The sequence below is a fragment of the Prionailurus bengalensis genome, chromosome B1 (assembly GCF_016509475.1).
Source record: "Prionailurus bengalensis isolate Pbe53 chromosome B1, Fcat_Pben_1.1_paternal_pri, whole genome shotgun sequence".
Taxonomy (NCBI): domain Eukaryota; kingdom Metazoa; phylum Chordata; class Mammalia; order Carnivora; family Felidae; genus Prionailurus; species Prionailurus bengalensis.
The window spans coordinates 28,601,070-28,626,966 of NC_057344.1; the positions used below are offsets into that span (position 1 = coordinate 28,601,070).

The following is a 25,897-nucleotide window of genomic DNA, read 5'->3' on the forward strand; positions in this document are numbered from 1 at the left end:
GCATGGGGCCTGCTCAGGATTCTCTCTCTCCCTACCTGTCCCTCCCCTACTCATGCTCTCTCTCTCCTTCAGAATAAATAAATAAACTTAAAAAAAATTTTTTTAATAAGGGAAGGTGGTATATGAACTGAAGTTTGAACCTTCTCCCCAAGCAAAACCTTGAAGTTGCCTGGAGAAGAGGAAAAAAATTACAGATATATATATATATATATATATATATATATATATATTTATATACACACACACACATACATACATAATTATGCACACATATGTATATACATATACACACATACATATATATACATATATATGTACATACATATATATACATACATATATAATTGTTATTATTATTTTTGGTAGAGAACACATGTGTGAAATGTGGTCTGGAAAGCTACTTCTTTCAACAGAAATAGGTCATATGATGGGAAATCAGGCTGGAGGAAATCTTGATCTCAAGTGACTTGTAAATAGTACTAGACCCATTAAAGAACAAAACATGAAAAGGTGATGAAACAATACTGAAGAGAAGGGACACGTGTATGATTGCAGTAGATGTTGCAGTATCTGAGGACGTTAGTCTATTATCTATAAAGGCTTAAAGGAGGCTGAGTTTCAGCCAAACCTGGAAAGCTCAGATTGCAAATGTGAGTGGTTATTTTCAAAGTTCCTAGAGAAAATGGATTGAGCATAGAAAAACATACCCAGAGGAGAAATGGGAACCATGGATAGTGTTTGGGGAGGCAAGTACTTGAAGTGCAAGCAAATGTGTTTGGAGTTAATGTGAGAGAATGTTCTTAGAGTTGGGGGTAGGGAAGAGAGTTTGTGAAAAGAGTGCTTCCGAAAAGTTCAGTCAAGTTATGCTGTCAAGGAAAAACGAATGCTTTTTTGAGTCCTTCCTAGAGACCATGCGTTTCACTTGTATCTTCTCATTTAATCCTCCAATAATCCTATTATCCTCCATTTTACACATAAAGAAACAGACACGTAGGGGTTTAAAAACACGTCCAAGTCACACAGATAATAACTGGTGGAGTAGGAATGAATACCCAAGTCTGTCTTGCTGCCATTCCTGTACTTTCTGTTCTATGACCTCAGCAGTCTGACAGGAGTAGGGAAGGCTGGACATTGGGAGACCAGTCAGGAGACTTGGTGAGTGCAATATCAGTTTTTGGTATTTTGGTTGTAAAGGCATCTTAATTAAAAATAAAAGCCATAATCCTTAAACATCTTTCTTTCTTTTCACTTTTCTTCTGTCACATATGTATGTATGTATGTATGTATGTATATGTTGTGTGTTTCATCCTGCAGAAAATAACCATCAACCTCTTAATCCTTGCTAATTACTTGCCATGTAAAACTGCATTTAATCTTAAGTTTGCAAGCCAGTTCTAAATTTGTTTACCAGAAATGTTCTTGTTTTTATTTGCCAACCTCTTTCCTTTAGAAAAATTAAAAAAAATTTTTAAGTTTATTTATTTTGAAAGAGAGAGCAGGGGAGGGGCAGAGAGAGGAGGAGAGAGAAAGAATCCCAAGCAGGCTCTGCACTCACAGGGCAGAGCCCAATGCAGGGTTCAAACTCAGCAACTGTGAGATCATGACCCGAGCTGAAATCAGGAGTCCGAGGCTTAACTGACTGAGCCACGCAGGTGCCCCTAAATTCATTAATTAATATTTTCATTTTTATTAGAATTTTTTAATGTTTATTTTTGAGACAGAGAGAGACAAAGTGTGAGTGGGCAAGGGACAGAGAGAGAGGGAGACACAGAGTCCAAAGCAGGTCCAGGCTCTGAGCCTTTAGCCCAGAGCCTGATGCAGGGCTGAAATCCACAAACTGTAAGATTGTGACCTGAGCTGAAGTCAGACGCTCAACTGACTGAGCCACCCAGGTGCCCCTAAAAGTTTTTTTAATGTTTATTCATTTTTGAGAGAGAGGGCTGGGGGAGGGGGGAGAGAAACAGAGAGAGAGGAAGACACAGAATCTGACGCAGGCTCCAGGTTCTGAGCTGTCAGCCCAGAGCCCGATGTGGGGCTCCAGCTCATGAACCCCAAGAAGATGACCTGAGCTAGAGTTGTTCAGTTAACCAACTAAGCCACCTAGGCGTTCCTACCTTTTTCCTTTTGATCAAAGAATTTTAAAATCATTGACTTCAGCAGATCCTTTGCCTTAAAATTATGTGTTTGGGTGCCTGGGTGGCTCAGTCGGTTAAACATCTGACTTTGGCCTAGGTCATGATCTCATAGTTCTGGAGTTAAGGCCTGCGTTGGGCTTCAGCACAGAGCCTGGAGCCTGTTTCAGATTCTGTGTCTCCCTCTCTCTTTGCCCCTCCTTCTCTCACACTCTGTCTCTCTGTCTCAAAAATAAATAAACGTTAAAAAAAATTACATGTTAGATATAGGGCACCTGGGTGGCTCAGTCAGTTGAGCGTCTGACTCTTGCATTTGGCTCAGGTCATGATCTCATGGTTCATGGGTTCAGAGCCTTGTGTCTGACTTTGTGCCAAACATGGAGGCTGCCTGGGATTCTCAATCTCTTCCTCTCTCTCTCTGCCCTTTCCCTGCCTGCTCTCTCTTCAAAATAAACAAACTTGAGGGGCGCCTGGGTGGCGCAGTCGGTTAAGCGCCCGACTTCAGCCAGGTCACCATCTCGCGGTCCGTGAGTTCGAGCCCCGCGTCGGGCTCTGGGCTGATGGCTCAGAGCCTGGAGCCTGTTTCCGATTCTGTGTCTCCCTCTCTCTCTCTGCCCCTCCCCCGTTCATGCTCTGTCTCTCTCTGTCCCAAAAATAAATAAATGTTGAAAAAAAAATTAAAAAAAAAACACAAAATAAACAAACTTGAAAAAATAATATTACATGTAATATTTGTTCTTACACAACTGACTAGGTTCTTTTATTTTTTTAATTTTTTTTAAAATTTTTTTAATGTTTAATTATTTCTGAGACAGAGAGACAGAGCATGAGTGGGGGAGGAGCAGAGAGAGAGGGAGACACAGAATCTGAAACAGGCTCCAGGCTCTGGGATGTCAACACAGAGCCCGCCGCGGAGCTCGAACTTACGGACCACGAGATCACGACCTGAGCTGAAGTCGGACGCTTAACCACCCAGGCACCCCTAGGTTCTTTTAAAATATATAAATATTGATAATTTTCTTGATTTAAATGGTTTTAATATGAATCATTTATATTTATATTTTGTAATATTGTAGGAAGTTTTATGCTACATTTAAAATTATACACTGTATTGTTCTAAAAAATATTCTTCTAAACCACCATAATTCTCAAAAGGTTAAATAAGTATCTTTACTTCTAGTTAAAAAAAACCTGATGATCAGAATGTGAAGATGATATTGTTGAAATTGACACAGGGAATTCTGTGTCAGAATCTCCATCAATTATGATGAAATTACAAACATAAAGTCAAATTGGAAATGCCTTATTTAAATTTAAAAACTACACATTGCTATTAATAAACTATTAATAAAAATATCACAGTTCTTGTCATTATGATTTTGATACCATAGTTTTCATACTAGCTAACACTGGTATAGCAGAGATTCCTGTAGCCTAGCTAATATCCACTGTACAATTCTGTTTGGAGTAAAAAAAATGCCCTGCTTAAAAAAATACCTAGGAGTGGGTATGTGGTGTAATTTTGGCAAGAGATATAAGTAGAAGTAGCTGAGAGGGGCTGCACAGGAAAGCTTGTAAGGGAGTAAACTCAAAGTGCTCTTGCCTGGAACTCATTGTAGAGATGGAACAGCCATTTTGAAGCCAGTAGAAAAAAAGCAATAGATGAAAGACCACATGTTAGGGGTAGCTAAGAAGAAAGATAAAAAGAACTTGGGTTCCTAATGACAATGAGACACCAGAATAGCAGCTTTGGACTGTCTTTTTCCAAACGTATTATGAGTGAAAAAACATAAAACAAAAAACAAGCTTCATATTTGTTTAAGCTTCATTTGGAGGTTTTGTTACATCTAAACACAAACCTGGCAGATACATCCAGATACTACTCATTTTATGCTTTGACTAAATGATAGGTGGAAAATAATCAGATTTTTTCTGACAATTAGTGAAGTTGAGCAATTTTTCATATTTTTTGACATTTAGATTGTGTATGTGAATTGGGTGTTCATTGTTATTTTTTTTTAATGTTTATTTTGGAGAGAGAAGGACAGGGGAGGGTCAGAGAGAGGGAGACGCAGAATCAGAATCAGGCTCCAGGCTGTGAGCTGTCAGCACAGAGCCGTTGAGAGGCTCAACTGCAAGGACTGTGAGTTCATGACCAGAGCCAAAGCCAGAAGTTTAACTGACCGAGCCACCCAGGTGCCCCTTGAGTGTTCGTTATTTTATTGGGGTTTTCATTTCCTTATTACCGATTTATAGACTGTTTGATATACATATTTCAAATATTTTACAAAGTGTGTTACTTGGATACAAAAATTTAAACATTTTTTTGGTTGTGGTAAGAGTATTTATTTCAGGCAGTACTCTAAGTACTTAAATTACTACCTCATTTGTTCCCTTCATTACAACCCTATGAAGTAAGTGCTATGATTACTGTTCTAATTAACCAAATGAGGATCCTGAGGGAGAGAAAATCAGTTACTGGCCCCAGGTCACTCACTTGGAGCCGGGAAATGAAGCTAGGTAGCCGGAGCCTACCGCCTCCAATATCTGTGTCATACTCTGTCATTATCCTGTCAGTAATTTGCTTAAATCTGTTGAAAGAGTCTCGTCTGCCCCAAGATTTCAAGAATACTTCATTGTTTATTTCATATACCCAAATAATTTCTATAGATCTCCTTGCAATATAATTTTTTTTTGTGATTTTTGCTATTGTGGTAAAATGTACGATTTACCACTTAAACCATTTTTAGAGTGTTTTTTGTTTGTTTGTTTTTAAAAATGTTTATTTTTGAGAGAAAGAGAGTATGCAGGTGCGTGAGTGGGGGGAGGAGCAGAGAAAGAGGGAGAGAGAATTCCCAGCAGGCTCTGCACTATCCCCGGGGAGCCCAATGCAGGGCTCAATTCCATGAACTGTGAAATCATGACCTGAGCCAAAATCAAGAGTCCAATGTTTAACTGACTGAGCCACCCAGGTGCCCCTGATTTTGTTTTTTGTTTTTTTTTTTTTTAAATAAGCTCTTTGAGCACATCGTATACACTGTATGTTAGCTAACTTGACAATAAATTATTAAAAAAATTAAAAAGTAAATTAAGCTCTTTGCCCATTGTGGGTCTTGAACTCAAGGCCTTGAGATCAAGAGCTGCATACTCTATGGACTGAGCCAGTCAGCTGCCCCCATTTTAACCATCTTTAAGCATACAATTCCATGGCATTAAGTACATTCACAATATCAGGCAACTCTCACCACTCTCACCTCCGGAGCTTTTTCATCACCCCTAAAAAGAAACTCTGTACCAGTCAAACAATAATCGCCATCCCCCTAATATACATATACTCTACTATTATTTATCGTAAACCTCAGAAGAGCCCTCACCCTGACGCCCAAGGAAGTTTTTGGTGCTTATTCTAATACTCTTGAGTTATCTGGATTATTCATCTAATATGCATTTTCCCAGATTATATCATATCCATTGATTCTAAGATAATGTTTTTTTTTTTCATACTGTAACACATTTGAAATCAAATCCCATCTTACAGTCAGTGACATCTTAGATTCAATAAAATCCCTTTTAGAATTGTTTACAGCCAAAGTGCTGTGTTCAAGTTACTTTAGTTTGGTCTCTCTCCACTCTTTATTTCAGTATGGGTATATTATTCATTTAACAATTAATTTTGTATCTGCTTGCCTATAGTTTTACTCCCATGCTTCTTGATTTAATTTTCTTTTTGATATGTAGAACGTTACACAAGCTTCCAAAAGTAAAATTTATCCAGAAAGGTGAATTTGGGAAAATGTCCTTCTTTCCCTTCCCCCTTTCACCCTGTTCTCTCTATAGTAACCAGCTTCATTGTTTTCTGCTTTTTCCAGTGTTCTTTTATACAAAAATATGCGTGTATTTCTTTCTTTCTTTCTTTCTTTCTTTCTTTCTTTCTTTCTTTCTTTCTTTTTTTTGAAAATTTTTTTTAACGTTTTATTTATTTTTGAGACAGAGAGAGACAGAGCATGAACGGGGGAGGGGCAGAGAGAGGGGGAGACACAGAATGGAAGCAGGCTCCAGGCTCTGAGCCATCAGCCCAGAGCCCCACGCGGGGCTCGAACTCACGGACCGCGAGATCGTGACCTGAGCTGAAGTCGGACGCTCAACCGACTGAGCCACCCAGGCGCCCCTCTTTCTTTCTTTCTTATCCCCTTCTTTCTTATCCAAAAGGTAATATGTTAGGTATTCTTTTGTACTCTGCTTTTTTCAATTTAATATTTCACAGAAAACACTCTTCATTGGTTCATAAAGATTGTGTTCATTGTTTACAACTGTATAGTCCTCCACTGGTGTATGCGACATAGTTTATTCAGCTATGCCTAAATGGGAATTTAGGTAATTTCCCAAATTTTGCAATGGCAAACAATACATTTGCATTTTTATATTATTGGAGATTTATCATCCGGATAATTCCTGAAAGTAAGGTTACTGGTTACAAAGGCATATGTAGTTTCCTCACATATCGACAACTTCTGCTGTACAGAGATTGTACCACATAACATTCCCACAGTGTATGAGAGTGCCTGTTCCCTGCAGCTTCTCCAACAGAGTACCTGGTCAAGCTTTTAAAATTGTGCCACTATGATAGGTGAGAAATGGTATCTCGATGAGTTTTTAATTTACATTTGTGCTTTTTTCATTTTTCTCCCAAACTAGGTTACTATGACTGGCTTAATTATGAATAATTCCCTAGTCTGTAATAGGGATGTATTTTCCCCCTATTTCAAAATTGGGGTTTGGTCAACATCAAAGAAATGCATTTCTAACTAGAGATAATGACTGTTGAGTAGGCAAAGGAGAGTGTGTTCAGAAACACAGAGGGTAGATCTACCCTAAGTTCACTTATGCATGTTCTCTCACATGATTCTTGAAAGAAATTTAGATGTAAAAATACGGTGAGTAACTAAGAAACACACTGGTACATTTATTAATGCTGATGCTGACTGGCAAGGTAGGGAGTAAATGTCAAAATTTGTATAGATTATTTTTCATTTTAAAAATAATAAAATTGGGGCGCCTGGGTGGCTTGGTCAGTTAAGCGTCTGACTTCGGCTCAGGTCACGATCTCGCGGTCGGTGGGTTTGAGCCCCGCGTCGGGCTCTGTGCTGACAGCTCAGAGCCTGGAGCCTGTTTCCGATTCTGTGTCTCCCTCTCTCTGTGACCCTCCCCCGTTCATGCTCTGTCTCTCTCTGTCTCAAAAATAAATACACGCTAAAAAAAAAAAAATAAAATAAATAAATAAATAAATAAATAAATAAATAAATAAAAATAATAAAAGTATTGGGGTCCTTGGGTGGTTCAGTCAGTTAAGCACCTGACTCTTGGTTTTGGCTCAGATCATGATCTTAGGGTTCTTGGGTTCAAACCCTACATTGGGCTCTGTGCTGATAGTGCAGAGCCTGCTTGGGATTCTCTCTCTCTCCCCCCCTCTCTCTGCCCTCACCTGCTTGTGCACACTGTTTCTCGCAGAATGGATAAATTAAAAAATAATAAAATTATTTAAAAAGTGGTGTTGAGATAAACTCTGAGTCACGATCTAAAAGCTGTGAGCGATTCGGGGAACCTAGGTAGCTCAGTCAGTTAAGTGTCTGACTTGGGCTCAGGTCATGATCTCGTGGTTTGTGGGTTTGAGCCCCGTGTCTGGCTCTGTGCTGACAGCTCAGAGCCTGGAGCCTGCTTCAGATTCTATGTCTCCCTATCTGTCTACTCCTCCCCTGCTTGTACTCTGTCTTTCTCTCTCTCTCTCAAAAATAAATAAATAAACATTAAATATATTCAAATGCTATGAATGATTGGAAACTGGAAACTGGAGTGGCCCCAAGTAATCAAAAATGGAAGTAATGGATACAAATGACCACAAAGTAGTAATCGAAGGGGAAGACATTAATGCGGGGATTATGTCTTACAAAAGTGAGCATAGAAAAACAAGATACTGTGGATAAGAATTAAATACAATAAATAAATATATTAAATATTGACAGAAGCAAAAGATTTCACTTGAAAGTGCTTGAGATGCTGATTTTGAGAGCTGCCTTTGGAGATAAAAAACATGGGAGAACATTTGAGAGTATTCAGGAACAATCTATGAGTCAATGAATACTTAGGGATTAAATCACATAAAAATGTTCCATGTTTCTACACAAAAAGCCATTGATAACACAGAAAGCCAGACAAGCAAAAGTTACTCTGGGTAGTACTATCTATCATCTATCTATCTATCTATCTATCTGTCATCTTTTCATTTCTTCTATGGCCTTATTTAAATCTACTAAATCTATCACAGGCCAATAAAGTGAAAAATCTCTCATAATAATCCTTTTTTGTCTATTTCTGGGTTTTTAAAATTCTTTTCCTAAAAGGTTTTCTAATTTAAAGTATACATTAATGGGACTCCTGGATGGCTCAGTTCCTTAAGTGTCTGACTTCGGCTCAGGTCATGATCTCGCGTTTTGTGAGTTTGAGCCCTGCATCAGGCTCTGTGCTGACAGCTCAGAGCCTGGAGCCTGCTTTGGATTCTGTGTCTCCCTCTCTCTCTCCCTCTGGTTCTGCCCCACTGCCCTGCTTGCACCCTGTCCCTCTCTCAAAAATAAAGAAAACATAACAAAAAAAAAAAAGAAAAAAAGTACACATTAATGTTGTATATAGTACATTAATATGTTATGACTTCATAATATTAACTTTATAATAACTTATTACTCTCAAATTTTATCTTAATGTAATTTTGATTGTTAATATTATCACCAGTTTTCTTTTCTACAGGACAATTGGTAAATCTTTGTCCAATATTAAACTGTGAAGTTTATCTTTCCACTTATAACATCTTTTTTATGCAACAGTGGCATAATATGAATGGGCTAACCAAGAAGTTAAGGAGGAAATTAAAAAGTACATAGAAGCCAATGAAAATGGTAACACCAAAGCCCAAAACCTCTGGGACGCAGCAAAGGTGGTCATAAGAGGAAGTATATAATAATCCAGGCCCTCCTAGAGAAGGAAGAAAAGTCTCAGATACACAACCTAAACTTACACCTTAAAGAGCTGGAAAAAGAACAGCAAATAAAACCCAAAACCAGCAGAAGACAGGAAATAATAAAGATTAGAGCAGAAATTAATGCTATCAAAACCAAGAAAACAGTAGAACAGACCAATGAAACCAGAAGATAGTTCTTCGAAAGAATTAACAAAATTGATAACCCCCTAGCTGGTTTGATCAAAAAGAAAAAGGAAAGGACCCAAATAAATCAAGAATGAAAGAGGAGAGATCACAAACAACACAGCAGAAATACAAAAAATAATAAGAGAACATTACAAGCAATTATATGCCAATAAAATGGGCAATCTGGAAGAAATGGACAAATTCCTAGAAACATATAAACTACCAAAATTGAAACAAGAAGAAACAGAAAATTTGAACAGACCCATAGGAGTATGATAGGAGTATATTTGTTATACTAATGAGGTGACTCATGGTTGGCCCCAAAATAGCTACAGGATGGGAATTGGTCACCCAAAACACATGTCATATGACAGGTTAGCCAACTTTGGGCCAGCCTGACCTCAGAGGAGGTTGGAGCTTCAGAATGAGCTCAACCATGTGATCAATTATTTGATTAAAATGTCTATGTAATAAAACCCCAATAAAAACTCTGGATATTGAAACTCTGTAGAGATTCCGAGCATTTCTTAGTTTGGTTGTTCCTGATCTGTATCCTTTATCATCAAACTGTAATTGTAACCGTCATGTTTCAGTGAATTTTGTGAGTTGTTTAAGCAAATTACTGAAACTGAAAGGGTCATTGGGAACCCCTGAATTTGTAGCCTGCTTGGGATACACTTGAAATTTGTGGCTGCAGCCTGAAGTGGGGACAGTCTTGTGAAGGATTTTGCACTTCACTTGTAGGGGTTGTGCTAAGTGTCAAAATTGAAATGAATTGCAATATACCTATTTACTGTCATGGAATTAGTTATGGAACAGTGCAACACAGTAAGTTTTTATCTTCATACATCTTTTGACAGGTGAACTTATGACATTTACTGTCTTGGTTACAACTATATTTAACTTATTGTCATCTTAACACTTTAAAAAATAGTTAAAGTTGCTATAGTTACATAACTTTTTAAATTCATGGATGTAATTTATATCTTTTCATAGTTTGCTGTGGAAATTACCTGCCCACTTTCTTTTGATTCTCAGATGCATAGGTATACTTAATCCTTTTATTTTACAGTACATTGTCAACATGTCTGTGCAAAATCCTTGTTTTCCCCTTTCATCCTGGATACAGGATCTCGTTTCTCTCCTTTGAACAATATTCTTTAATGTATTTGACATATATCCTTAAATTATCCGTGTAAAAGATACAGTATTATGTCTTACGTGCATATTTGAATTGTGCTATGCATTTATTTGCAACTTCACTAAATGATGACCATTACTGTATTTAGCTTCTAAGTTTTCTTTTCAACATTTTTAAAAGTTTAAGAGAGACCAGAGAGAGCGTGAGTGGGGGAGGGGCAGAGAGAGAGGGAGTGAGAGAATCTGAGGTAGGCTCTGTGTTGTCAGTGCAAAGCCTGACATGGGGCTCTCTCAACCGTAAGATCATGATCTGAGCCGAAATCAAGAGTTGGTCCCTTAACCAACTGAGCCACCAGGACGCCCCGCTTCTAACTTTTTTTTTATAAAATATTTTTTAAATGTTTACTGATTTTTGAGAGAGAGACAGAGCATGAGTGGGGGAGGGGCAGAGAGAGAGACACAGAATCTGAAGCAGGCTCCAGGCTCTGAGCTGTCAGCACAGAGTCCGATATGGGGCTCAAACTCACAAACCATGAGATCACGACCTGAGCCAAAGTCGGACACTCAACTGACTGAGCCACCCAGGTGCCCCTAAATTTTAATATATAGTATTCCACTGTATGAATGCACCATAGTTGACCTATCTCTCTAATGATCTTATCCCCCTTTCTGATTTTTGGGGTTTTTTTTTTTTGCAATTCTGATGAGTATGAAGTGGTATTTCATTATAATTTGCATTTTGTCTCTAGTAGTTAGTTTGAATATCTCATTATACATTTGTTGGCCATTTGGGCTTCCTCGTCTGTGATTTGCCTGTTCAAATCACAGCAGGCTCAATATTCTTGTTTTATTTCCGGGAGTATGTTGTATATGTTAATCCCTAGTTTTATTTGTGTCAAGTAATTTCCCTCATTCTGTCATCTCTCTGTGAAGTTCTTTGAATAGAAACTGTTGTCAAATCCATTTTGTTTTCCTTTTTGTGATTTTTGGGACTTAAATCATTTCTTATTCCTATGTCTACATTTTAGCTTATTAGTTCTTAGTATATGTTTGTTCAACGTGAAAAGCTGGGGTCTAGCCAAAGATGTAATCATGGGGAAACACCACACAAATTCAAACTGAGGGACACTGTATAAATTTATAAATTTCCAATGTGTCAAGGTATAAATATCAAGGAAACCCCGACGAAACATTCCAGACTAAAGAGAACTGGCCATGAAATACAATATGTGGTTCTAGCCTAGATCCTTTTGCTGTACGACCCACTACTGGGACAAATGGTGAGAATTACATGGGGTCTAAGGATTCGACGGTAGTAAGGTATTGGTGTTAATTTCCTGATTTTAATGATCATACTGTTATGTAGGAGAATTTCCTTCTTTATAGGAAACACACACTGAAGTATTCAAGGAGTGGTGAGGTGTCAAGTCAGTAACTTACCCTTAAACAGCCCAAAAGTAAAAGTTTTTTCAACTTTTCTATAAGTTTGTGACTGTTTCAAAAATTTTTTTGTTGTTCTTCAGATCCAAATAGAGGTAAAATCAGTAACCTTTACCTGCAAACAAGGTCATTCTGCAGCAATAGGAGCCCATTTTCCAATTCTTTAAATAGGAAAAATTATAATGCACATCCCAACCCCAAATCTCCAATTTCCTAGAAATGTAACAAAATATGATTAATTACCCACGTACAAACAAGAAGATATCATGTTGGAATGTAAAATGCTTAAAACATGGCTTTCTGATCACCAAACAAAATGGTTTCAATAAACAGTAGTTTTGTACACAGTAGTTTGTGGGGGATAAGCTTAGGAATCCCCCGGGCTTACACCAATGGGTTAACAAGGCATAAAGAAATACAAAGCCATGGGGTGCGTTTAAGCGTCCAACTTCAGCTCAGGTCATGATCTCGCGGTTTGTGAGTTAGAGCCCCATGTCGGGCTCTGTCCTCTCAGTTCAGAGCTTAGAGCCTGCTTCGGATTCTGTGTCTCCCTCTCTCTCTGCCCCTCCCCCACTCATGCTCTGTCTCTATCAAAAAATGAATAAACGTTAAAAAAAATTTTTTTTTTAAAAAGAAATAAATACAAAGCCATAAAATGCTCACACCTGAGTTTGGGTAAACCAGATTAACACTCCAAGAATAGGGGGGTGCAAAGACACCCCCAGAATAGGGAGGCACAAAGGTGCCAGGAATAGGGAGGTGCAAGGGCACCCCAAAATAAGGAGTGGGTGCTGACCCCCCAAAATAGCGAGAGGCAAAGGCCTGAAATAGAAATGTCACAAAGGTGCCCAATATATAGGAATAACAAGATTAGATATTCAGGGTGAAAGCACCCCAAATTTACTACTATAGGAGAAAAGCTACTTTCATAGAATAGGGCCAGGTTAGGTAAATTGGTGGACCATGGACCACTGTGCTGCAGGCAAAGCATCCCAGAGCAGAGATGATTAACAAAATAAAAGGTGCCTTACTAACCCTGAGGTTATTCCCCCTAGCTGTCTCATCCCCAAGGCTGGCAAAGATAAACAGGCATGGCGCCTCCTGTCTGCTGTTAACAACCATCTACCCATCTGCCCGGCGCCTGGATTTTGTTTTATATTGACCCAAACCCCAAACACAGTGTATCTTCAAAATCCCCTTTCCCCCCTCACATCCCCAAGTTAATGTTCCTAGTTTCTTTGCCCCTTGTACATGCCCATCACATTTGCAAGCCTTGTGATCTGAATAAATACGGGGCAAGGACCCTTATTCAAGGCTCTTGTCTTTTCCTAGACATTAGCCATCTCTCGTTTTAATCCTGAGTCTGCTCTTTTGCTGGCCAAAAGAGAACTTTAGACTTAGAGTCTACAACAGTAGTTATCTTGTCTATCTACAATTTTCTTCAATATGCTCTCATCTGGCATGTCACTCATGACATTCCAGGAAAACCAAGGGCTACACATGAAAGATAAATGTGGAAAAAAAACCTTTAGGACAAACATGCAATAGTGGAGAAAAAGGTTCACATTGAGTATTAGCTGTGATATCAACACACCTATCCTATTTTTGACACCATAATGTTCTGTCTATGCATTTGGAATGTCATAAGATTTTTTATAAATCAAGTGTGGGGGACATATTTTTTCCCAATATTCCACTGGCTGAAAATATATCAAGATATATATGTATATAGTGAATTTGGGGCATTAAAAGCACAGCAGCGGTATTGGGGAAATGAAAATCAAAACCACAACGATATATCATATATCCATTAGGATGGCTACTATAAACAAACAATCCAGCAATAACAAGTGTTGGTGAGGATATGGAGAAATTGAAATCCTCTTGCACTGCTAGTGGGAGTATAAAACAGTGGAGCCACTATAGAAAACATTATGGTAGGTCCGTGGAAAGTTAAAAATAGAATTACAATGTGATTCATCAGTATCACTTCTGGGTATTAAAAACTATTAAAAAATTTTTTTTAATGTTTATTCTTGAGAGAGAGAGAGAGAGAGAGAGAGAGAGAGAGAGACTGAGCATGAGCAGGGGAGGGGCAGAGAGAGAGAGGGAGACACAGAATCTGAAGCTGGCTCCAGGCTCTGAGCCGTCAGCACAGAGCCCCAGGGCTCGAACTTATGAACCCCAAGATCATGACCTGAGCTGAAGTCGGACTCTCAACCAACTGAGCCACCCAGGCGCCCCTACATCCAAAACAATTAAAAGCAGTTTTGAGATATTTGTGCACTAATATCCATAGCAGCATTATTCATCATAGCCAAAAAATGGAAGCAACCCAAATGTTCAAGGGATGAATGGATAAAGAAAATGTATTACATACAATGGTATGTTCAGTCTTAAGAAGGAAATAAATTGTGACACATGCTACAACATGGATGGACTTTGAGGCCATTATGCTAAGTGAAATAAGTCAGTCAAAAAAAGGACAAACATTGTAAGACTCCCATTTCTGAGGTATCTAGAGGAGTCAAAATCACAGAGACAAAGTAGAATGGTGGTTGCCAGGAACTGGAAGAGACAGGGGAAAGGGGAGTTGTTGAATGGGTTTAAGGTTTGTTTGCAAAATGTGAAAGTTCTGGAGATGGGTGGCACTTTCTTCAAAACTGACTTTGTCCCCACTTTTTCTCTTCAGATGCTGTCCTGAAGCCTTTTCTGGTCCATACCCCCTATAGGAGGCTGGCTCTCTACCTTCCTTCCCTCTCACCTATCCCAAGACTATTTACTTCTGTGATAGTTTCCTGGACCTATACCCATCCTCAAACCTTTCTCACAGGTCAACTATACAAAATCAATCACAGTAATGTTTCAAGTATGTCATCTATTGCAAATGCACACATATAGCCTGCTGAGCCCGCTGTGTTACTTGTGTGGTCTTCCACCAATTTTTCAGGGCAAAACATTGGCACCCTGCTTTTTGGGTTCCTGATCTAGGAGCCTGCAATAAGAAGTTTCTCCTACAACCTTCTGTGAGTACTCATCAAATGGCAAAGTAAAAACAATCTGTTAGTGAATATCCTGGGTGTTACTTTTTTTTTTTTAAGATTTTTTTTAAAGATTTTATTTCTTGGGGCGCCTGGGTGGCTCAGTCGGTTAATCATCTGACTTCAGCTCAGGTCATGATCTCACAGTTTGTGAGTTCGAGCCCCACGTCACACGCTCTGTGCTGACAGCTCAGAGCCTGGAGCCTGCTTTGGATTCTGTCTCCTTCTCTCTCCGCCCCTCCCCACTTGTGCTCTGTCTCTCAAAAATAAATGGAAAAAATTTTTTTAAACTATAAAAAAAAAAGATTTTATTTTTTAAGTAATCTCCACACCCAATATGGGGCTTGGACTCACAACCCCGAGGATCAAGAGTTGCATGCTCTATCGACTAACCCAACCAGGTGCCCTTATTTTTTTTTTAAGTTGTCTCTACTCCCGGTGTGGGGCTTGAACCCATAACCCCAAGATCAAGAGTTTCATGCACTACTGATTGAGCCAGCCAGGCACCCTATGGGTGCTCCCTTTAGATGTCAGTCATAGTAAAAAAAACAAACCAACCCCAAGATTTGAGGGTGGGAACGACAAAAATTTTCTTGCTTTCCTAAAGACAAAATGAAAATCCATTCCACTCAGTATAAATATACTCCAAGTTACAAATAGCAAATGTGTATCATGCATCTTTTATTGCTGAGCTCAGCCATATGCTGGACATTTGGAATTAAAGAATCAATGAGACATTTCTGGCTTGAAAGGAGCTTACAGTCTTTGTAAGAGTGGGAGACGCATGCAAGAAACCAGCCATTAAAACAAAGTGAGGTAAATAATGTGAAAAATGCTTCTGCTTGGTGTTAATAGGTCTTAAGAGGAAGACTACATAATTCATCCTACTGGGATTTAGGAATACTTGTAAGAGTAAGGCAACCCAAAGATGAGTCTTGAACAATCTTTTTTGAGTTATACATGTTGAAAAGTTGAGATGTCTTTATTTTTAGAAAGAGAGAGAGAAAGAGACAGCATCAGTGGGAGAGGGACAGAGAGAGGAAGAGGGAGAATCTCAAGCAGGCTCCATGCTCAGCACAAACTGTGATGTTGGGTTTGATCCCACGACACTGCGTCATGACCTGAGCTGAAATCAAGGGTCAGATGCTGAACTGACTGAGCCACCCAGGAGCCCCAAGAGGTCTTTAGACAGAGGAGACACACATGAATGCATAACTTAAAGCATTCCACTGACATTATGTGTGTGGGTCTATGCAATATGGGGAAGTAAGAGGGATACACATCACACCATCAGTCTCCTATGGAATGACTTAAGTCGATGAAGAGGAACAAGAGACTTAACATCCTTGACAAGATCTCAATCTGGCATAGTAACTTGGCATTATCTGTTGGCCGAACCCTTGGTTTACCACAGGAGTGAAGGGAAGTACAAGCACATCCTATAGAACATATCCCTGGTTAAAGTATTCCTGGCAGGACTTTTCCTTTTTATTTTTATTTTTAAATTGTGAAATACATAACAAAATTTACCACTCTAACCATTTTTTAACTTTACAATTCAGTAGTAATATTCTCATTAATATTCAGACATGGTTTTAAAACACCTTGGTTGGGAATCAGTGGATTAGGAGTCGTCAATTACTTGACTTAGCAGAACTTCCAACATGAAAAACACACTCACTTCTTAATATAACTAAAATAATATTAGCCAAAGGATTATAATTATCTGTATGCACATAGAGCAATTATTTTTTAATTGAACATGCAAAAATCTAAGATTACTGTAATGCTTTCTGCATATTCTGTAATTCAAAATTTAAAAGGGATTATGTATTAGGTACACAAATTGATATATGGAATTAAAAATGCAAGTAACATGTCAAAGAAGAGAAATTTAAGACAGATCTTATATTCTTTTAATCCAAATACTGGAAACTTTTAACTGATGTTCACAAAGACGACCTGAGGTATGAAAATATCTTGAAGGGTCCTCTGAATGAATTCATTATGAAATACGCAAATAATGCTTTCCTTCATGGGATTGACATAAAGATTAGTTGATGCATGCACAAACAGAAGAGCATACTTTTAGCACAAGTCACATGATCAGTAATTGCTGACTAAATGTGAATGAAATCTTTAACCAAACATGTTCCAGTGACTAGTTTTCTCAAAACAAATGTTTTCACATAAAAAAATGAACCTGTCATAGACCTAAGTATTATTCTTATCAAATAAAGGAAAATACACTTTAAAAATGAAAGCAGTTACAAATCCCAAGATATATGCAGCTTCCTGTGACAAATTAGAATGCAATGTATTAAGAGATTAAGAGTTCCATAGAATATTTCAGAGGAAGCTTCTTACAAATTAAAGAACCAGAGGGGTTCTTTAATGGTTACAAGATTCAGAAATAAGATAGTAACAATAAAGCAGGCAGCAGAGTTTACACCTCAAGAAATGAGTAGGATTTATAACCTTACAAAATTTTCGTCTTAATTTCTAACAAGTTCTTTTAAATCTTATTTCCACATTGCATTACTAAGTAACAACTTCTTACTTTCTCAGTTTCTTGTCATTAGCTAAGAATCTGTAGTCACTGCTCTTACAATTATATTCATCAGAGATAATTTAATTTTCTTCCTCCACAATATGCTATTTTTTAAGCTGCATGAAAACCTGGGAGTTTATCATGGTACTCAAGCACTGTCAATATTGTAAACATTGAAATCAAACTATGCCTGTAAAAAAAAAAAAGATTTAATAGTTTTAAAATGCCACATATACCTGAACATATTTTTTCCCCTGAAATTACACCCATCAAAGGGAGTATGTTATGTGGCGCCTGGGTGTCTCAGTTGGTTAAGCGTCCAACTTTGGCTCAGGTCATGATCTCATGGTTCGTGGGTTCGAGCCCTGCATCGGGCTTTGTGCTGACAGCTCAGAGCCTGGAGCCTGCTTCAGATTCTGTGTCTCCCTCTCTCTCTGATCCTCCCCTGCTTGTGCTCTGTCTCTCTCATAAACAAACATTAAAACAAAAAAGGAGTATGTATGGAGCCTTACTCTATTGCAAAGACTTAAGTCATTACTTTCAAGAATGTCTTTGGGGAAGAAATTAGCCTGAAATGACCTCAGTGAAAAGTGATTTTGATATGTACACAGATTTAAAAAGCATACACCTCAAACAACTTGTAAGTAAGGACGATCTGCCTTGGAAAATTCTGTCATTGGCTCTAATGATGGCAAAGACATTGATGTCGAAGATACATGACAGGATACAATGAAAATGGTTCTACAAAATGAGCTAAAAAAAGCATTTTAAATATTTTTATATAATATCCAATTGGTATTTAAACATGTATCTATATCTCTAAAAAGTTTATATATTTATTTAAGTTCACTAAACAACACTTTTGGAAATCTTCTCATTGGGGAAATGGAGGTAGAGTCTAGTCTTTGGCTAGATTCAGAACTTAGGTTGTAGAGGCACTTTTACATCAATGGAAGGCAGAGTGATATAATTAAAACGTAAGAATATAGAAATTAGGTTGATTACCTCACTGAATATTTCAGCTTACATACGTGTCATCCAGTCATTCTCCATTCCATTACTTTGTTTCTTCCATATTACTTCTCATGATGTGATAAACACAGGTTTATTACTTGTGTCTCTTGAACAGCAGGAGAACTGCATGAAGGCAGGGACTCTGGTTTATCCTACGAAACTCCAGGCAGGAAAGAAGTTTGTAGAGTGAGGGGAAAGGAAGGAAGGTGATAAAGGCAAAACCAGCTGCAGCGGATGGAGGGCTCCAGCACTTCAGTCATCTAATTCAGCCAGTTCATTGTGGATTGTTTTTCATGTAATGGGCATGTGTAAGCCAAGGACCAACCATGTATTTGCTCATTAGTCAAGAAACAAAATAGGAAAAAAAAACCCCAAAACACTGAAACTAGAAGGAATTCAGTTTATTCAGATAACTCTTAAGTTCCAAAAAAACAATAATATTGACAAATAAGCAGCGTTTTTTGTTTGTTTACAATGTTTGCTCAAATTTTAATTTGCTCTTTTACTTTTAGGACCAAAGCACGTATTTGAGAGGGGGAAAAAAGAAAATGCTACAGTTTTTATGCTTTGTTTCAAAGTGCAGATTTTAAAATGTAACTGAATGTTTAGATATGTGTTTTTCATTTTTTTGGAAGAAATTAAAACTCATGAAATAAAAATATCACAAGACAGTATCAACAGAATCTGAATGTTGTTTAAAGAAAGCATCCTTTTAACATTTAACTTCTTGTTTACCTAATAGAGACATTTTTAGTAATAAATTTGTAACATCTTTCAATAACCAAGCATAAATCAAATGACTGAGACAAAGTCGTTTTTTGAATGTTAGTATTACTGTTTTAATACCTGTTCAGGAGTTCAGAATTTTAGACTATTTTCAAATAAAACAACTGTATGGACAACACCCCCCTTCCCCCACCTGTATTATTTTGATATTACTTTAATTCTGTAGTCTCCAGATTCCTTCTTTCTTTCAGTTGCAGTCTTGGCTGGACTTTTCCTCTTTACTTTCCCCTTGTTAGAAAAGAACCCTAAGTAATCTGAATTCTCTCCTATTTGGTTACTCTGGGAGGCTTACCCTGGGAGTTCTTACTGTTTTTCTAAATTGAAAAATTAGTTATTCTACAATAAATTTGGCTGAATTATACTCTTTTTGGAGGCCTGTGCTAGATAGCATAAAAAGTTTGCTCACATAAAAAGTCTGAGAAAACTCTGAGGCTCTGCTGTCTATTAGATTTAGTCAATGCAAAGTCTGTGTCACGTTTTTTGGGCCCACTAGCACTTGGGGAAAGGTCAGGTCGAGAGGGATCTTTCTAGCTGCAATCTTACAGAAAACAGGAATGGATGTCAGTGGGCAGAGAGAGTGCTGAAGACCATAGTTATACACTACACCCCTGTTCTACGATGATTATTACTGAGACATTTTTTGCTTTTGTGGAGTGCTGGAAAAAGAAAATCTATGACCACAGGATTAAAAAACTCTATGTGCTGCATTATTTAAATCACTAAAATACAACTAAACTAATGGCATAAGCTAAAGAAATTAGCCCTTATTATTTGCTACAAAATCACTTTTAAAAAAAGTTTGAATTGTGAAATACAATACAAAAGAAATAATCTTGTGGAAAGGGCTCACTAGAAAAGGTGCTAAATGTGCTTTAATTTCAATATGATATAAAACTACTTCAAACATAAAAACTTAAAAAATCTCTACTCAAGGACAAACACAGAAAATATGCAAACCAAATTCCCTATTAAAATATAGATTGTAAGTAAAAATTGAAAATATTGAAATTAAAGGAATTTGTTGCATTAGACACAGAATTGTAAATTATATGAAGTATCAAGAATTATAAAATTATTGGTTTGATCGATCAATTAAAGTAAAAAAATCCTTTTTTAATCTAAGGTAAATGGCACAATGTTACCATAAACAATATATCAAAAAATATCAGACTTTACAAAAATCTTATTTTAAAGATTTTACTACTATTGCTTAACTTTAATCATATTAAATGTTACATTTACTCTCCTTACTCCATTAGACTAATCTCAAAAGAATGTTTATATAAGCTGTTAACAGTTGTGATAGAAACACTTCAAAATATAAATTTCAAAATACTGTTAATGTTTCTGATATTGAAACATTAACCTATTGAAAATACTAGCCTATTGAAAATACAGGTATTGAAAATAGCCTAGTACAGTTCACTAAAATATTGCACGGAACTAATTTTGGTATTTTAGATGTCAGAAATTTTCCAATTACATTCTATGATACGCTGTTACATTTAAACATTTTATAAAGGGCTATATGGTTTATATTTCCTACCACATTTACATATATTAAAAAAGTTACGTAAAAAATGCTTGAAAAAACTTGTTAAATCCCCTTTATTTCAGTAGACAGAAGACTTTTTTTCATTGTCCTGGCTGAAACGGTTCTTGTTGCCATGGAACTGGAAGAAAAACCACAAAGATTTGAGATAAGTTAGCAATACAGACTAATGGCACACAATAGTTTAGTGGAAGACCTGAGTTAAGTTAGAACCAAGATATTAGAGTTCAAACTGCACATCTGCCCTTTGATAGCCATGGGATCCTGAAAAAGTTATTTAAGGCTCTTCAAGAAGTACTTTCCTTATCTGTAAAGAACAGTAACATCTCTTCATCCCTCGTAGGTATTCTGGGAGATTTAAATGGAGTAAAGGATTCACTGTGCCTTGCACACAGGGCTCACTTGGCCCCTTCCCTTAGTTCCATTTATGGTGCTGAATACAAGCACCATGAGCAAAAACATCAATAAATGAGTCACAAGGATTTTCACACCTTTAGAAGGAGGTAGTTCCTGAAAGCCTGAGAGGTGATCTCTAGATTATTTGCACTCAGGAAAACTGAGTGTTGTGCTTATTGCCTAACACTGTTAGAGTTGCTTTTGAATAATTGTTTCTTTTCCTTTTATTTTCACTTGATTAATATAACTAAGCAGGTTAACAATTAAGATTTTTGAGAATCAAAGCTGGACTTGATTCTAGAGAGATCTTTTTATTTAAGAACACAAGAAAGCTCAAACTGAGAACCTCTGTGAAACAATTGTATTCAACATTTTCTTCTTCTGAAATGAAAATTTCTACTTTAATTCGTAGGTTTGCCACATCTACTATAGGTTGGGTGTTTAGCCTTACAGGAGCGGCAGCACATCAAGTTAATCAAAAAGGAAAAAGCACATGGGGCACCTGGGTGGTTCAGTCCGGTGAGTGACTAACTCTTGATTTCAGCTTGGGTCATGGTCTCACGTGGGATGGAGCCCTGCGTCTGGCTGTGTGATGATGGTGCAGAGCCTGCTTGGGATTCTCTCTCTCCCTCTCTCTGCCCCTCCCTAGCACGTGTGCACTTCTTCTCAAAATAAATTAAAAAAAAATAAAGGAAAAAGGGCAGTCATATACTTCCCCACTTCCATTCCTATTTCTTTCTCCTCTCCTGTATAGTTTTTCTTCAGGTTCTGTTTTAGATGAACAATTTCGAGTCCTGTTTAAATTCATTTGGTGGGCCAGGTGGGAAGGGAAAGACACAGAGATAATTAGAATACCATATAATACTCACATGCCGTATCATGTGAGAAATGTGCACAAATAGTACAAGAGGAACTGTCATACGGGAGAACAGCAAGAAGTTCAATGTGGCCTCAACACAAAGGTAGAAGTGGTGGGAGATGAGGCTGCATATACTGTGAAGGACCCTGCATTCCAAGCTAAAATATTTGAATTTTATCCTACAGGTCACAGAGTGTCAGTAGTAACTCCAATGATTTTTTTTAAACAAAAAAAATTTCTTTTTTTGGTTAAATGTTTATTTTGAGAGAGAAAGGGCACGAGGCAGAGGGCAGAGAGAGAATCCGAAGCAGGCTCCATGCTGTCAGCACAGAGCCAGATTCAGGGCTTGATCTCACAAACCATGAGATCATGACCTCAGCCAAAATCAAGAGTCAGACGCTTAACTGACTGAGCCACCCAGGTGCCCCTATTATCATTTTTTTGAAGTTTACTTATTTTTAGTAATCTCTACATAGCCAACATGGGGCTTGAACTCATGCCCCTGGGATCAAGAGTCGCATACTCTTCTGACTAGCTAGCCAGGAGACCCGGGAAATAACTTTTTAATTTGAAAAAAATTCTCTTACATTTCTCTATTTAAGACCTTAAAAGATTGTTAACTTTACTTATGATACACATTACCTCTGATGGTAGAATACTGGGGTGTTAGTGGGTAATTGTAGTTTTTGCAGAATTATTAATAATTGTTTTTAAAATTTGATTTAATACTGGTGTATATAAATTTTAATTTAATTTTAAACATTTATGTTCTAATTATGATATTAAAATTTTTTTTTAATGTTTATTTTTGAGAGAGAGTGCGAGTGGGGAAGGGGCAGAGACAGAGGGAGACCCAGAATCTGAAGCAGGCTCCAGGCTTCGAGCTGTCAGCACAGAGCCTGACACGGGGTTTGAATTCATGAGAACCTTGAGATCATGACCTGAGCCGAAGTCAGATGCTAAACCAACTGAGCCAACCAGGCACCCCTAATTATGATATTTTATAAACAGAATTGTGCTCAAGAGAAAAAAATTACAACTTCTAGTGGCAAATTACTAAGTCGTTTCACGTATGCCCAAATATTGTATTAGAATACCAAGAGAAAGAGGGGCGACTAGGTGGCTTAGGTGATTCAATGTCCCAACTCTTTTTTTTTTTTTTTAATTTTTTTTTTTCAACGTTTTTTTTTTATTTATTTTTGGGACAGAGAGAGACAGAGCATGAACGGGGGAGGGGCAGAGAGAGAGGGAGACACAGAATCGGAAGCAGGCTCCAGACTCCGAGCCATCAGCCCAGAGCCTGACGCGGGGCTCAAACTCACGGACCGCGAGATCGTGACCTGGCTGAAGTCGGACGCTTAACCGGCTGCGCCACCCAGGCGCCCCCAATGTCCCAACTCTTGATTTTGGCTCAGGTCATGATCTGAGGGTCATGGGATCCAGCCCAGCATCATGCTCCATGCTGAGCATAAAGCCTGCTTAAGATTCTCTCTTTCCCTCTGCCCCTCTACCCAGCTCACTCTCTCTCTTAAAAAAAAAAAAAAAAAAAAGAGAAACGTTGCTTTATCAGATTGAAATTTCTTTGCCAAATTGGTTTTTTTCTCTTTTTTTCCTCCACTTATCAATATAATGTATTTTCACAGTAGGAAATCTAGAAAATATAAAAAGCACTCTCCACAATCCCCTGATTTATTATGCAGAAGCAAACAAATTAAAATGTTGTTGCATTTCATTTCAGTATTTCTAGGCATTTTTTTAAGTCTATTTATTTTTGAGAGAGCAAGTATGGGCATGAGTAGGGGAGAGGCAGAGAGAGAGAGAGAGAGAGAGAGAGAGAGAGAGAGACAGGGAGAGAGAGAATCTCAAGCAGGCTCCATGCTGTCAGCATGGTGCCCAACATGGTGCTAGATCCCAGGACCCTGGGATCATGACCTGAGCCAAAATCAAGAGTCAGATGCTTAATCGACTGAGACACCCAGGCACCCTTAGTCATTTATTTACACAGGTATATTTATATGACATAGTTTTTAAAACTGCCATTGAAAATGTTTATAAACTCTGTGATTGTTGCATTGTATTTTGCAGTGTGGATTAACTATAACTTACTTAACTATTTCCCAAAGTTGGGTTTTACTAAAGGACATATTTGTGATATTACCAGTCTTTGACAGCCAGATTCCCATGTGACAACATAATTCAACTGCCGAAGATAGGAACAAGACTACAAATCTACACAGAAAAATGACTGCTATATATATCACCATCTGTTGTAAATTCCATTTACATAAATGTACAAAAATAAAAGTAAAAACTCAATAAAGTGAACGTTAAAACTTATAAAACTCACCGTAAGTCCAAGGAACTTGTGGAAGCACACCTGAATCAGGAGGGTAAGGGTATGCAGCTTGTGGGAACGCTTGATGGGGAGCATACTGTGAAAAAATCGGCTGCTGAAAATGATAAGAAACAGGCATTTGAGATTGAAAATGCCCATTCACTGGCACCAAGTCGTTTGCTTGTGGCTCCCCAGAAAAGTAACCAGAATATTGAGAGTACAAAAGATTAGAATGTGCATTTTGGACGGTACTTGCAATTGCAGTCAACATCGCAGAAGGAGGCGGCTGTACTTCATATGATGTTATCCCATGGTATGTCTGGGTAATGGAGCTGCCACTGCTGTTGCTGTAATGATAAACACACCATGCGTAGTAAGGATATGAAGTTCCAAACGGGTGCTGAGAAGAATTATATATTGGGGTACATGCAGACTGTGGAAGTTCGTTCCAACACGCTGCAGCATTCTGAGTTAGGACTTTGGAATTTTCATTATTCTGTTGTTCAGAAAAAGAGTGTTCTGTGGTTTGATTTACACTGAGGGTTATGTTCCCAGATGCTCCAACAGGTATAGTATTGGGACTGAATGTATCCTTCATGCATTTTCCTTTTAACTCAGTTTTTGCAGGCTGTGTTTTATTTACTTGAAGAACAGGAAATTTGTCCTGGATAAATTTGGATTCTGAAGGATTGGTGCATGCAGAATTTTTAATAGATGAATTTAATATTTCATGATCTTGAAGTTCAAAGACAGTGTTACTTGTTTCTAAATTGGCAGGGATGTCCCTAAATATGCCGTCTACACTTTTTTGTTCACAACTCACAAAACAACAATCTTTCTTATCACTCTTTGTTTCAGCAGCACTAAAATTCACATCCCTTTTCTTCATGCTACTTAAGTCTCCCTGTTGTCCAGTGAAATCTTCTGAAGTATGAGATGAAATATTAGTTAAATATATTTTGCCCTCTGATTTTGATATGCAAGTGTCTTTTAAGTTCTTTAAAGGTAAAAGTGAGCCAAGTAGTGATCTTTCCATTTCAGCCTTTTTTGGAGATACATGGTTTCTTTTCAGATTGTCACATGAACTCGGTCCTATTTCACTTTCACTTTCGAGATGAGATCTTGTAGTCCTATTAAGTGTAACACATATATACAAACAACTTTAAATATATGGAGTCCCCAATTTTAATATAAACATGTATCTGAAATTTTTATTCAGAAGAATTCTTAAGATTTACATTTTCTCTATCAGCAGTATATATGTAACTTATTTACCCAGTTTTACTCCCTTGCCTTGAATTTAGCTACTTTTCCTGCTGACGGTGATAATATTCCACATTTCAAATGTATTTCTTTTTTTTTTTTTTAATTTTTTTTTCAACATTTATTTATTTTTGGGACAGAGAGAGACAGAGCATGAACGGGGGAGGGGCAGAGAGAGAGGGAGACACAGAAT

The 25,897-nt window shown here is 37.7% G+C and overlaps 1 protein-coding gene across 1 annotated transcript in view; it reads right to left on the reverse strand.

Moving 5' to 3' along the window:
• Positions 1–18,899: 18,899 nt before the first annotated feature.
• The window catches only part of TEX15 (testis expressed 15, meiosis and synapsis associated), a 64,271-nt gene continuing 57,273 nt past the window's right edge, over positions 18,900–25,897 (reverse strand). Inside the window, exons 8-9 of the mRNA XM_043560981.1 lie at positions 24,454–25,571; positions 18,900–20,972 (exon numbers count right to left, since the gene is read on the reverse strand). Coding sequence (XP_043416916.1) covers positions 20,935–20,972; positions 24,454–25,571 — 1,156 coding nt within the window. The 3' untranslated portion in view covers positions 18,900–20,934. The remainder of the gene's footprint in view (positions 20,973–24,453; positions 25,572–25,897) is intronic.